Source organism: Elephantulus edwardii, unplaced genomic scaffold (genome assembly GCF_000299155.1).
Source record: "Elephantulus edwardii isolate Elephantulus edwardi_28Jun2011 unplaced genomic scaffold, EleEdw1.0 scaffold00138, whole genome shotgun sequence".
NCBI lineage: Eukaryota > Metazoa > Chordata > Mammalia > Macroscelidea > Macroscelididae > Elephantulus > Elephantulus edwardii.
In genome coordinates this window covers 2,507,772-2,522,952 of record NW_006399888.1, presented here as the reverse complement: position 1 = coordinate 2,522,952, position 15,181 = coordinate 2,507,772, and the positions used below count along the sequence as shown (strand labels likewise).

Here is a 15,181-nt window from a genome sequence, read left to right as displayed (position 1 = left end):
CTGGTCTGGTATTTTTGGATGATCTCATTTAGTGGTCACTGGTTTCAGGAAGGCAATTCAGAATCAGGGTGCATATATGAAAAGTAGGATTAAGTCATTTGATTTGGAGTGTAACGTGTAACATGACCCTCCTGTACAGGCAGGGCAGCAGCTGCATAGTCCTGTGTCTGTTCTGTGAGGTAATGTGCCTATGTTCTCTCTCTCTCCTTTTTTTTAAGGTGCTAAGAGATGGGACTTGTGAGGCTCAACCTGGCCTGAGAATCGTGGGGTGCTTGCTGCCCTGGAAGAGCCAACACTGACTCCTCGGTGCCTCGCTCAGACAGGCCTTCGCTTCCAGCCAGCCCGTTCAGCGGCCACGCAGACCACTTAGCGTTTCTTCATGATGGGTATCGGGAAGAACACCACGTCCAAGTCAGTGGAGAATGGAAGTTCAACGGAAGGCAAATACGAGGATGAAGCGAAGCATCCCACCTTCTTTACTCTTCCGGTAACAGTGCCCACTGCTTCCTTTCTCCTTAAATTGCTCTAAAGTCGCTTCTCTATTGAATCAACAAAGGATTAGCTTTAATACATGTTCTAATACGTGTTTTCATTGAAGGTTGAAAGCCAAATACTTTTCATGTGAGAAGGAGTCTCTGGGATTCTGCTGGCTGAACTCCTGACTCCTTGGTTCAGCGCGCCCCCACCCCCAACTCCACCCCGCACCCTTCAATCCTTGGGATTAATGGCAGGAAGGAAGCTCATACTGCTGTCAACATTTTAAAACTAGCCAGGTGCTTGCTGTGGTTCAGAGAATGTTGAGGGCTTATTTTTATCTCCAAAAATGTGCTCTGAAGATGTCATCAGACCTCAGACTTGTATTGCAGAGAGTAAGGATGAGTGGTTTGTAACGTTTAATGCAAATGCCCTTGTTTTGATGGCAGCGTCCAAAGAGAGGTGGTACCAGTCTGATAAAGTGGATTACACGTATTTCATTATATTCGATACCGCTATTTTTTTTCAGATCTTGGATTATGATTTGGTATATATAAAGTTACCCAGAGTTTTGGTTTACGAGAGAGAGTGAAAACAACACCAAAAAAACCAAAACAAAATCTCTTTAGATAGAACTTGCTTACAGGTGTTTTTCTCTTGGAAATGAGGTTGTTGATAAGAATACCTTTCTAGAATTCCTTAAAGTGTGCGTCTGGAATTTACTTCACTGTGGCATAACTCAGTAACAAAGATGTGTGCATACCAACTTTATGGTCAGTCTTTGACTTGACTTCATTTACTTTTCACCTTTAACTACAGAGACCCCTTCAACTTAATTTGACAGCTGCCATTAATCTTTCTTTTTTGAACCTGTGGAAAGAAATTCTGAGTACTGCTTAAAATTAAAAAAAGGACTTATGCATGAAGGCTTAAGGTCAATGCAGATTTTCTAGAGGAAGAAACAGTATAGCGTTAGCTTTTCCAATGTATGGTCACAATTAGAGGAGCTTTGAGGAATAAACTGGAAGTTCTCTGTGCATGGATATACCGACTTCTTTCTAAGGAAGCTTCTCTTTGCCCCTGAGGACCAGGCACTGCCCCAAAGAACTTGAAAGGGAGCTCTGGTAGCCTAGTGGTGAGAAGCTGTGCTGTAGTTCCAAAGGCAAGTGATTTGAATCCACCACCTGTTCCGTGGGAGAAGGATGGCCAGTCTCCTCCTGTGTGATTTACTGTCCCTGAACACCCGCTAGAGGCTGAGCTGTGGGTCAGTTCTGAGTTGACAGCACACAACAAGAACCCGAACCTGCTTCAGCCACCCACTTGGGTTGTCATTATGGTCTTTAGAATTTTTTCCGGCTTACCTATTTTAGCGTTAAAATCGTGTTCTTATACAGCTAGCATGCAAAGCCCTCAACATATGCTATTAATTTTCACATTCATATTGATTCTTGCATTCTGCTCTTTTTAGTTCACTTTTCTTGCTAAAAAATACCAGCATTCTATGGATAGTTATTGTTATAGAACATCTGGAAATAACTGTTTTACTCTGAAACTCCTTTATAAAATATTTTCATAATGACTAGTGTGTGTTTGCAGAGTGAGTTGGCATGCATTCGTATGTACCTTGTTTTATGGCACTGATTGCAAGGCTTGCATTGGTTCCTCCCTTCATCCTTCCATCCTTTACCTCTTGCCTTCTGAGTTTTATCTTTAGACAGCTGCTGCCTTGTGACCTGGGTGGGTGGTGGTTCTAAGTGTGCAGTGCTTTCCTGGTGGTGATGGTGTTCACCTTTTAGTCCCGAATATTGTTTTGCTGCGAGCTATGCCATAAAGGCAGGCTCCATTCTAGGCTCAAAGGTTAGGTGAGGGTCTTCGTCTCTAGGGTTTTACCAATCTCCATCAGGCCGGTAGGATTTTTATTTCATTCCACTTTTATCTCCCACTCTACCCAGGACCTTCTTTTGTGATCCCTTTCAGAGAAGTTAAAGTGGGAGCCGGGCACCATCTAGTTCTTTTGGGTTTAGCGCCATGGAAGCTGCAGATCACGAAGTCCGTTGGTGGTGGTAGTGGTGGTGGTGGTGGTGATGATGATGATGTGTACTGTAGAATCAGAACTGACCCATAGCTGAGCCTCCGGCAGGTTTTCAGAGACAGTTGCACAGGCGGAGATTGCCTATTCTCCAGTGAAGCTGCTGGTGGCCTCAAAAGACATGCCTTTGGGATTGCAGTGCAGCTTCTTGCCACTGTTGGTTTTATGGACTAATTATTTCTATATGCTTTTGATTTTCTCCACCCTTCTGTGCTCCAGACAGGAAGAGAGATCAATGGTAGTACGTTGATCTCAATGGTAGTAAGTGTCCACTTAATAAAATTTCTTGAAAACTTTATTTCTTCTTATAAGGTTTTAAAAAATGTTATTTTGGCATGAACTTATATTAATCTTATATAATAGATCGATTGGCAAGCTCTGGTGGCCTAATGGCAAGAAGCTGCACTGCAATCCCAGAGGTACGGGGTTCAAATCCACCAGATGCTCTGCGGGAGAAGGAGGAACAATCTCCTCCTGTACCAGTCAGATCTGATTTGACGGTACACACACAAGTAATAAAATAAAATTTAAAAAATAGATCGATCATGCACTGTATCCACAGAAGGTTGGAAAACCAAGCCATTTTCTGAAATTTAAGGTGTTGCATTATTTCACCAATCATTTGTTTATGAAAAATGAAAAAGGACACCTGGCCAATCACATACTCATTCAGCAGCTTCTCTGTGGACACTTCAGTGACAGTCTTCACATTTTGTCACCATTGTCACTGTCTCTCCCCCAGTCATTTCACCACAGTTGACTTAGATCCCCTGCCTCCTTCACTGCTTGTCTGTGTTTTGAGTTACTGTTGTCAGTTTGATTTAATGTAGGGAATTCTTTAAAAGACTACAGTGTTTAGGATAAGAGTTTAAAGATGACTGCTGTGGATGGGTTTTGTATCATCCCCCCTTTTTGATCTGTTTTTAATAAAAAATGTTCAGTAATGGGAGCTGGACATCACTCAGTTCCTGGTCTCCTGGTGATGGAGGCTGAAGCTTATGAAGGCAGCTAGACCAGCAGTCTAGTTCTTTCTCTGGTTCCTGAATCATCTTCTCTTGATGCTACACAATGGAGATGACTTTGTCTAAGACTCCAAGCACTACTAACCAAATTACAGAACAGAGCATAAGCTCTCAAGAAACAGGGATTTGAGGGAGCTTTGGTGGCCTGGTGGGAAGAAGCTGTGCTGCAATTCCAAAGGTGCACAGTTTGAATCTACGAGATGCTCCACTGGAGACGGAGAGGCACTCTCCTCCTGTACCAGTTGGATCCAATCCGATAGTACACAACTAGAAAGAGGAAAAGAAAAGAAAACAAAATAATGATTTGCCAATTGGGCCATTCCTTGAAGCCATAAGAACCTTGGAACCAAGTGAATTACTCTCATGAGATGTTTAGTTGTGCTGAGGGAGCTTTGATGACCTAGTGGAATGGGTAAGGAGCTGCACTGCCAACCCAAAGGCAGGCAGTTTGAATCTATCAGTTGAATCTATCTATCTCCTTTCGGGCCATTTACAGCCCCTAAAAACCAGTTAGAGTATAGGGAGCTCTGGTGGCCTAGTGGCAAGAATTGCACTGCAATCCCAGAGGCACATGGTTCGAGTCCATCAGATGCTCTGCTGGAGAAGGAGGGACAATCTCCTCCTGTACCAGTCAGATCCGTTTTGACGGTACACACACACACACAAAATAATAAAATAACCCAAAAACAAAAAAACCAGTTAGAGTCAACTAGGAGTTGGTTCTTACCTAACAGCAATGAGTTGAGTTGATGTAATCAGCTATGGCTCCCTTTAAAAAATAGTTATTAAAAAATAAATTATATATATATGTTTGTGTGTGTGTACACATGTTACTTTTGTTGTAAAATTGTGTATAGGAGCATTTGCCTGCTCTAAACCCTTTAAGTGAACATCTAGTAATTATATACCCGATTTATCCCATTTATCTCCATTTGTCCATGACTGTCTTTTTGTGAGTTTGATTGTTTTCTGATGCTTCATTCCAGGTGAATTTCCTAGTATTATTTTACAGTTCCCTAATTCCTAGTTCACAGTCATGTGCTTCTGCTCTGTTTTCACTGTGATGATTGTATTTCATATTGCCCAAATTTCAGTTTTAAAGTCTATTTTTTATTTTTATGTTCTTGTTTGAAAGTATGTGGTTTTCAAATATGAGTTTTTAATTTTGGTTTAGTTTTCATTTTTCATCATTGTTGACCGTAATATACTGGATTTAAAGTCAATCTCCCATAGCTTCATCTGGAGTGACATTTTTGCTTGGTTGATCATCCAGGTCCCACGTCCACTCCAACCACACACCGTTCTGCATCTTATTTTCTTGAATCCAGTTCTATATCCCCTTGTGATGTAGACACTTAAGAGTTATTGCCTCGCCCCTGGCTTTGACCAGGAATCTGCCTGCAGGAGCTGAAGACTGCTCAAAATCAGTCCTGTTTTCTTTGCATTCTCACATATATAGAAGTGTAAAAGCTTGCCAAGTCTTGGATCTCCCCTGCTGTAAATGTTACACTTCTCAGAGTTGAGTTTGGGAAGGCAACATTTCTGTGGACACTGCTTTCCAGATTCATCTTCCCCAGGAGGCCTGGCGAGTGCATGGGAGCTGAGAATGGGGACATAAATGTAATATGGATATAAAGTGGTTTAGTACCAGAGCAGTTTATGTAAGGAAGTTAAGGCATTTTTATCTTAGTGTCAGGCTATAAATGTAAACATTGAAAAGGCAAGAATTCCATTTTTAAAATTACACAAAATTGAACTGGAAAGAGGTGAAGTAGAGTTGGAATTATGGGAGGAGAAAGAAGGGCCAAAGGGAGAGATCCTGCAGGTTCCCCTTGGTATGCCACCACGTGTCTTCATCTGCACTCCCACAAAACCTGTGCAAAACAGAGGGTTGACCAGAGGGAGGAAACTCAAAAGCCTAGGAAAGCATTTATAAAGTGATGTGATGACTTAAAAAGGGTAAAATCTTGTTAGGAAATATATTGTAATATAATAAAAAGAGGAAAGTGTGTCTTCATTTAATCACTATTTCAGTGATTTCTTCATTGACAGGAGAGAGGTTGTCATTGTTGTTGTTGTTGTGTACTATAGAGTTGGAACTGACCATAGCTGACCCTCTGGCGGGTTGTCAGAGGCAGTTAATCCCACGGGAAGAGATTGTCCATCTTTCTCCCGCGGAGCCCCTGGGGGCCTTGAACTGCATGCCTTCGAGATTGCAGCACAGCTTCTTGCCACTAGACCACCAGAGCTCCCTATTTCAGTGATTTCTTCACTGACAGGAGAGAGGTAAGGAAGCTCTATTCTAATTTGCCCTTTCATGAAGTCTGACTGGTGTGACTAATGTATTCACAGCCTCTCTGACCCAGGGGATTGGATCTGTGGTCTCCTCTGGTTATCATCCAGCACGTGTAGGACAGAAACTGATTTTCCTAGACTCCAGCCAAGTTCTCCCAGAGGCTCTGTAGGAGGTGAAGTGCATCTTGTTGCCATGATGTGTTATTACATACGGAGTTCCTATCAAATGGATCATCCAAGACACTTGTCCCCGTGGCATTCGTGACGTGGTTAGCATGATACAGGCTAAAACCAAGTAGCTCTGATGAAAGGGGTGATGTAGTGACCTGACTGAGTTAACATACATTTTTGGAGATGGAGTTGAAGAGTTGAGGATATGTGAGTTAACTGCTCTGATTGGCTGGGTCCCTGTTTCCTTTCAGCCATTTAGGAATAGTGAACATATCATTGAGTCAGATTAATTCTGTGTGTTTTTATTTTTCTCCTTCAACACAGCCCCTCAAAGGGTATTTTGAATTTACTGTGGTATTCCTATGGAATTTTCAAAGAGAATTGTAAATATAGGTGATTTTTTTTAAAAATTCACTTTACAGTGTGTCTCCCGTGTAAAATTGATTCTACTGAAGAGAGAGAGAAGGTGTGGGTAAAGGGGATGGAGACAGGGAGATGCTTCTCGCAATGCGAGGCCCCAGGGTTGGTAGCCAGTAAAGCTCGAGATGGTGGAGAGGGCAGTGCTGGGATCATCGGCCAGAGCCAAGTCAGGGGCAGCGAATTTCATCAGGTTCTACTTGGCAGAAAGAGAAGAAAACCGGGCATGGGATGCCTGTCAAACGCAGAGAACTTAGATACGGGGTGGTTCCTGAATGATGGACTGAATCTAGACATTTCTATTATGTCAATTGATTGATCTTCGAGGACACTGATAGATTGTGCTTCAGGAAAATGGAAGAATAATCAGGCGATTACTGTAGAGAAAGTAATGGAACAGGGTGCAGTTAGAAGGAGAGAGAGCGGGTAACCGATTGCTGTCATCATTTAGCAAATAGTTCCTGGACACATGCTGTGTTGACTGGTCTGAAACTGTGTATAAACTCGTAGCTGCCAGGGCAGTGGTTTGAAGACCCACCACTGTGGAGTGAGTGCTACAATGGGGTTCCCACACGTGCTGCGGGAATCCTTGGCAAGGCCCCATGATTCTTTTTTGGAGAATGATTGGCTAGAGGAGAGAAAGGCTGGGGCAGGAGAACCTAGGAGATCCAGAGACCTTACCTCAGGTGGGCATTAAGAATGGAGGCAAAACTTATATTTCTTTGATATCTAGGAGGGTTTTTTTAAAAAATTTTAAATAATTTAGTGTATTTTCCACAAAGGTTTACACAGAAATTCAGGTAAGCACTCAACAATTTGTACACCAGTTTTTCACTTACTTTGATCTTATTTTTCACAGTGTATGTTCATTTTCATTATTTCCATTCTGGTTGTTCTGTTTTCATGAATCTAGTTTCCCTGCCCCCTTATATTTTTTCTTTGTTTGAAGTTATTATTGACTCTTTGGTCTCATATTGGTGATTTAAAAACAAACAAACCCAAAACAACAAAAGAGTACAGCATTTGTGGGTGATTTTGTGAGCCAGTCTGTTCTTTAGCTACAAGGTGACCACAAGGTTTAGTTTTGGTTCAAGGACTGAAATGTACCTGAGGGCAATAATCGCAGGGATGTCCTCTGCCTTATTTAATCCACTCAGTCTGGGGACTTTTTTGTCCAAGAGTTTTTAAAGGCCAAGGGAAGGATGGCATTAAGATTTATTTTGGGAGGTGAGGGGGAAGGAAGAGGATGGATTTCTTCTGAGAAGTAGTGGATTGCCTCTCCTGTGCCATCCTCACACATCCTGACACACTAGAGCTCATTGTGACTGTCACCTGGTTGAGAGTCATTGTCAGTCTACCTGGTTGAGAGTCTTCCTCTCCTGGACTGACCCGCTACTTCTCAGAGCATCATGTCCCTCTCCAAGGAATAGCCTCTCCTAACAACATGCTTAAATAATGTGAGGTGAAGCCTCATCATTTTGCCTCTGAAGAGCAGTCTGGCTGCACTCCCTCTAAGACATTTTGTTCATTCTCTTGACCATCCATGGAATGTTGAGTGCTCTTCTCCAACACCACAGCTCAAAGGCATCAATTCTTCTTCTGTCGTCTTTATTCATTGTCCAGCTCTCAGATGCATAGCAGCAAGACCGTGGCCCGAATCAGATGCACCTTAGTCCCCAAACTAACATCATTACTCCTCAGTTAACAGTATAGTTCACAAGCATGTAGTGTTCTTTTTTTTCTCTTTAATGTCCAAATTTCAGATTAATTTTATTACTTCTGACAGTTTGACCCTTAACAACTAAATAGCTCTAGTGCCATTCAACGACACATAGCTATTAAACTATATTGTTGTTGAGTGCTGTTGATTCAGAACCGACCCATAGCTGCTGATTGTCCAGTGAGTTTTCAGAGGCAGTTAGTGGCATGGGAGGAGATTGCCTATCCTTCTCCTACATTAAGCCATTTGATGGGAATTACAATGAATAAGAAGAACAGAGCAAAAGACTGTCTCACTACCGTGTGAGAATCTTGTTGGGCGAATGTGTGCTTTTAAAGGCAGCTAGAAATATGTCATGGGGTGAATGCAGCGTGGTGAGAGGCAAGAGCTTGAAAAAACCCTAACAAGACGTTTCAAAGAATGGCCAGATCCGAAGCACATTGATGAAGAAGTGCAGGCAGGAAAAACCCATGCGTGTGTTCCCTCCCAATTATCTTAGGCTGGGAGCTATCAGATTATCTGAACCTGGAGAGGCATCTGGAGAAGACTGAGTTACTAGCCTGAACTTGATATTGGCAGAGACATAGCTTCAGAACAGCCTGTTGCCCCTGCATAGCTGTCGTATCACTGCTGAGCTGGAAATGGGCCTGGGATTCCTTATGCTTTTGTTTCTTGTGCTTTTCTTAACCAGCCTCTGAGAGAGTAGTTGGGCCTCCTCTGTTGGGTGCCAACAGTGGCTCACCCTGGCAGGAGGCCTTTGCGGGTGGGGACTGAAGAAAAGAGTAGCTTTATTAGACCCTGTTGTCTTATCAAAGAATGAATGGGGTGACTATTGGGAAGTGCCCAGAAAAATTTGCAGCAAGTTTCACTTCCTGGAGTATGTTTTCTTTTAGAATCATAGAATCTTAAGAACCCATAGGTATGCTTCTGGTTTTGTTTAAATATTTGAGTACCCACGGGGTGGTTAGGCCCACACAGAGCAGGTGACAGCTCCTTGCAGTCTGTTGTTATGTGCTGTTGAGAGGACTCATTGCGACTCTGTGAATTACAGATCTGAACTCTGCCCTATCCTGTGCCATCCCCAATCATCTCTCACATACTGGAGCTCAATGATGCAGTCACTTCATTCCGGCTCGCTGAGGGTCTTCCTCTCGCTTTCACTGGCTTTCCACCTTCCCAAGCATGATGTCCCTCTCGGTGGAATAGCCCCTCCTGACAGCATGCCTAAAGTTTGTGAGACAAAGCCTTGTCACCTTTGCCTCAGAGGAGCACTCTGTACTTTCTCTGAGACATATCTGTTTTTTGGCAGTCCGTGGAATGTTCAGTAGTCTTCTCTGGTACCAAAATGCAAAAGCGTCAGTTTTCCTTCTGCCATCCTTATTCATTGTCCAGCTCTCAGCTGTGTAAGAAGTGATGGAAAAGATCATGGCCTGAATCAAGTGCACCTTTGTCTTTAAACTGACATCATTGCTCTTCAGTAATTTGGAGAGTTCCTTGACAGCAGACTCTCCCAATGCAATATGTCTTTTGGTTGCAGGTTCTGAGGATGTTGAATAAAGATCTAAGTAAGATGAAGTTGTTGACCATTTGAGGTTTTTCTCCCATCTATTGTGAAGTTGCCTATCAGTAAAGACTTTTTTGTCATCTTAATGTTGAGAGGTAATCATATTGGAGGCTGTAGTCTTTGATCTTCATTCAGCAGCAAGTGCTTCAGGTTCTCCCTTTTGGCAAACCACGTTGTGTCATTTTTTAACACAAGCTGTGCTTGAGTCTTTTAAATCCTGATGCCACATTCTTCTTTATAGAATCCAGCTCCTTGAATTATTTGCCCAGCATACGAATAGAATAGGTGGTGGTTTTTATGTGCAGCCCTGACGGACACTTTTCTTGATTTTAAACTATACAGTGTTCCTTTGCTTTCTTTGGACAGCTGTTTCTTAGTCTAGTCAGAGTTTTCATATGAGCATAATTAAATGTTCTGGGATTCCCATTCTCCTCCATATTAGCCATAGTTTGTTATGATCCACACAGTCAAATGCGTTTGCATAGTATATAAAACACAAATAGACATCCCTCTGGTATTCTTTGCTTTAAGCCAGGATCTGTCTTACATCAGCAGTGATATTGCAGATGCCATGGCCTCTTCTAAACCCAGCTTGAACTTCTGGTACTTCTCTGTTAATATACTATTCTAGTCTTTTTTTCTTCTTCTTATAATCTTCACTATTTTGCTTGCATGTGATACCAGTGATACTGTTACTGTTTAATAATTTTCACATTCTGTTGGATCACCTTCTTTGGGAATGGGAACAAATAGGGATTTCTTCTAGTAGGTAGCAGGAGAAAGATAGAAAGGCCCTTCTTAAGTGATTTATTGCCACTGAAAACCCACTGGAGGGTCAGCTGTAAGTGGGTTCCAACTCAATGGCACACAACAACAACAACCAAGTCCCTTTTGGACTAGAGAGATTCCTTCAGTGAGTGTGAGAAAGGAATAGAGTGTGGGTAGAAAGGTGAGTTAGGGTGCTGTAGCCACCCAGGAGGTAGCGATGGTTTAGTGGTGGAGACCCATGTTCAATTCCTATCCAGTGTACCTCATATATGGTCATGTGGTCACTGTAATCTATCTGTGGAAGTTTTCATGTGACTATGATGCTGAATAGATTTAGAGAAACTTTCAAGGGAGCACTGGTGGCCTGGTGACAAGAAGCTGCACTGCAATCTCAGAGGTACGTGGTTCAAATCCACCAGATGCTCTGCTGGAGAAGGAGGAGCAATCTCCTCCTGTACCAGTCAGATCCTATTTGATGGTACACACACACAAAATAATAAAATAAAATTAAAATATTAAAAAAAAGGAAAACCTTTCAGACTAAGTGGCTATAGTGGTGTAGTGGAAAGAAGCTGCGCTACCGTTCCAAAGGCGTGTAGGTCAAATCCACCAGCTTCTCTGTGGGAAAAGGAAGAACACTCTCCTCCTATGCAATTTACTGCCTCTGAGGACCTGCTGGAGGGTCAGCAATGGGTGCATTCCAGCTCGAGAGCAAACAACAAGGGGCTCAAGGATGAAAGGGACTGACGATGCACTTGTGAATCCAGTCACTTAAAATGCCACGGATCACACTAGTCAGATTCACAACTATTTGCAGGGCTGGTCATTGCATTTTAAATGGGGTTGCCATACGTTGTCCTCTAAACAACAACATGGTCTCCCCAGTGAGAGCCAGTGTGACCTGACCTGGGAAAGGAGAGAGGAAATCAGTCCTTCCTCTCAGCAGATGCCTGCTGGATTCTCTCTCACAGTGAGATGCTGGAACACAGCATAACTCAGACCACGTTCCTGCTCTCGTGGAATTATGACCTAATGGTGGGGAGAGACCCACTAAACAAATGAGCAAATCTCTCTTACGGCAGCTGATGATTTAATGCTATGTTGTTGTTGTTTACTGTGGAGTCAGAACTGATCCATAACTGACCCTCCAGCGGGTTTTCACAGGCAGTTAATCTCATGGGAAGAGATTGCCCATCCTTCTCCTGTAGAACAGCTGGTGGCTTTGAACCATGTGCCTTTGGGATTGCAGTGCAGCTTCTTGCCACTAGGCCACTAGAGCTCTCTAACTACTAAGGGAGAAACAAAATGAGAGGATTAGGCTGTGAGGTCAGATGGTCTGGTTCTGCAGGAATTATCTGGGAGGCTCACACAGGATTGCAGGTAATTTCTTAATTTATCCTTTAAAAACTGTATATTAAGTGCCTCCCATAAGGCTATGGTTCTGGAAACAGCAATGAATAAACAGGCAAAAATCCCTGATCCCACAGAACTTCTATTCTAGTGGTAAAGGCAGGCTGCATAGGGTATAAATTAGTTATTGGTAAGTACTAAGGAAAAAAGTTAAATAGAGAAGCTGTTGGAGAACTTTGAACAGAGGAGTCATGGGCCCGTGTTTCCAGAAATCAGCGACCGGTGGGGTACAAGGCTCAGTCCTGGGTCACCTGATGGTGGCTCTGGCCACCATCCTGCTGTATGGAGGTGGTGAGAAGTGGCTGGACCTGTAGGAGAGCTGACTGGACGTACCAGGGTGAGAGTGGAAGCAAACAGACAAAGTTAAGTTCACAGAATGGCCTTGAACTTCTGGGACTCCTGAAGACTGAGAGAAGCAAGCTGGACTTGCGGTGAATCAAGAATTTCGTGCTGTTAGACATTCAAGTGCAGGAATCAAGTAGAAAATTGGGTTTAAAATTGTAGCTCTTGGAAGAAGTTTTGACTGGAACTTCACCTTGAGAGTGAAGAGATCGTATTTAAATACTATGGACTTTAGCATGCTCAGTGCTGAGGAACTGTAGTACCTAATGGTCTGGAGGCTGAGGAAAGGCCAGTGAAGGAGATTGATGGTGGCTAATGAGGTAGACAGGAGGGGAGCAAGTCAGCACTGTTCTGGAAGCCAACGACAAACAGCTTTCTTGAGAATGGGTTAGATGAGGAATAAGGATCTGCTCTCAGATTTAACCAGGGTTGAGCCTTTTGTACCTGAGTATTAAAACGGCCAAGAGAGTTCGTACCATCATAATGACTCTGTGGAGTAGGGAAGGAAGGAAGGACAGTGATGACTGTCAGGCCAAGGGTATGGTAGACCTGGTGAGATCAAAGCACTTGTGGAAATTGGGGGTCCTTGGAAGAATTAAGCAAGAAAGACATTCAGAGGGAGAGTGTTTATCTGGAGAAGGGGTTGTGAGGAGGTAAATCTATCTAGCTTTGATGTTGGGTTGATGTGAATGGTGATGAAAGAGTGCCTTGTAGATGCCAAGAAAGGTGGGATGCCTGGGTGCGTGTTTGCTGTTGAAATAAACAAAGATATTTGTTTAAGTTGGTATGCAACAGTAGTGACTTGATAAGACTATAGAATTGAAGATTTGACTTGTTAATGGTACTGCCATTCATATGGTTATATGAATGGTTCATTTATAGTCAGGAAAATACGGATTTCTTTGCATGTGTGAGTTCTTTTTTTCTTCTTCTACCAGCCAGAGATAGCAGTCATTTGTTATGCATCAGAGAGTTGGACAATGACTAGGGAGGATAGAAGGAGAATTGATGCCTTTGAGCTGTGGTGCTGGAGAAGAGGTATTGAATGCACCATGGACTGCCAAGAAAACAAACAGATTCATCCTGGAGAGGGTTAGACCAGGCTACTCCTTGGAGGCAAGGATTCTGGGGCTTCGTCTGACATACTTTGGACATGTTGTAAGGAGGGACCGGTCCTTGGAGAGGGACATCATGCTTGGTAGGGTGGAGGGACAGTGCAGGAGGGGAAGACCCTGTAAGAGGTGGATTGATTCAGTGACTGTGGTAATCGGGATGGGTGTGTCAGAGGCAGTGTGATTAGCACAGGATAGAGCAGGGTTTAGGGCTGTTGTACATAGGGTCATTATGAGTCCACTCGATGGCACATAACAACAACAACAACAACCAGCCAGAGATAGAATCACTTGGGAGCAGGCCTTCACCTTTTGTTCCTGAGAAAGGAGCTGGCCGAAATCTGAAACACCATCTACACCGACAACTGTTTGCATAGGGAAAAAAATTAATAATGATAAATTAATAATAATAACAGTGGAACCCCCCCAACCAAACCCACAGTCTTGGGGTCTGTTCCACCTCTTAGGGACCCTCATTGGATTTCTGAGCCTGTAGAACTTTATGGGAGAGGACTGCCTGTCTCTCTCTCAAAAGGGCAACTAATAGATTTGAACTGCCAACCATTTGGTTAACAATTAGGTCTATTACATGCCATACTACCTGGGCTTCTTAGCACAGAAAAGAGTGTCTTAATTAACCAGTGAGGAAGAGGCTTTAAAAATGTCAAGCAGGGCATTGTGACAAAGGTAATTCTGAGTTTAGGTTTGCCCAGGGCTTGCTCACTGTCAATATTACAGGAACTGAACCTCCAGGGAGTTTTCAGAGGCTGTAAATGATATTGCAGGAGACTGCCTGTCTTTCTCCCTGGGAGCCACTGGTGGATCTGAACAGCCAGAGAGGTTTGGTCAACTTTCTGTGGATTAGAGTTATTAATGCTTGTTGTCCCTGCGTCCCCCTGAACATAGATCGCTCCCCTGTACTCACATGAGCCTGGGTTTGGATGATAAATTACACATGTGGCCAGATTAACAACCAAATTAATAGTAATGGAGTTTCTAGTTCAGTAGGAGAAACCTCATGAAAAATTTGATCTGGCTTTTCACATTACACAAGCACTACATACTTCGTTTGGAAATCTGAAAAAGTAAATAAGGCATTCTAAAGATAATGATTGGTTTTTAATTGGCTGGATTATGAATGCCTTCTCTCCCACCTCCTGCGGTTACTAGGGAATGCTTTTTCTTCTCACTTTATCCTTGTGTGCGGTTTGATCACTTTTTAAATCCAGTACACTGGAGACACAGATATTTGAGTATTTTGTCAGCTGTCACTAAAGATAGTGTGTCCCTGTTTTCCAAATTCTAGATGGAGGTAGGAATGTTTCTACTTCAGTAGTTTAATGAAAGGTGACTGTGAGAAAGTCCATAGAAAGGGAGCAGGTAAAGGCACCCAGTTTTGGGAAAGAGGTTCCCTGGGTGCACAGAGCACCGGAAAGTATTTGCAACACTGTAGGGACCTTGAGGGCGAGGTGAGGGAGGAGCCAGGGAGGAGGAGGGACAGCTGGAGGTGTGGTCAGGCATGGCGGAGCTTAAAAGGTAGGGTAGAGGCGTTTCCTGGGAGAAAACGACCACGAGAGGAGTGCTGAGGTCTGCAGAGTATGCTGAGGGGACCGGAGGTGAGCTGCTGGGGTCCGCGGGGCTCCGAGCCTGGGAGAGAAAGCAGCCTGAGTTCTGTGCTCTGCGTTGTCCGGGAGAGTGATGCTGGCTCGCCCTTCCCTTCTCCCTCCCTTTCCTTCCCACCTCTTTCCTTTCTCTAATGTTCTGTGAGATGAGGTGGTCCTGGCAGACATGGGCAAA

General features: G+C 43.4%; 1 protein-coding gene across 1 annotated transcript in view; it reads left to right on the top strand.

The window, feature by feature from the left end:
- The first annotated feature begins 324 nt into the window (after nt 1–324).
- Nucleotides 325–15,181, top strand: part of SLC23A2 (solute carrier family 23 (ascorbic acid transporter), member 2) — a 77,276-nt gene continuing 62,419 nt past the window's right edge. The window contains 1 exon segment of the mRNA XM_006894225.1: nt 325–487. Coding sequence (XP_006894287.1) covers nt 380–487 — 108 coding nt within the window. The 5' untranslated portion in view covers nt 325–379.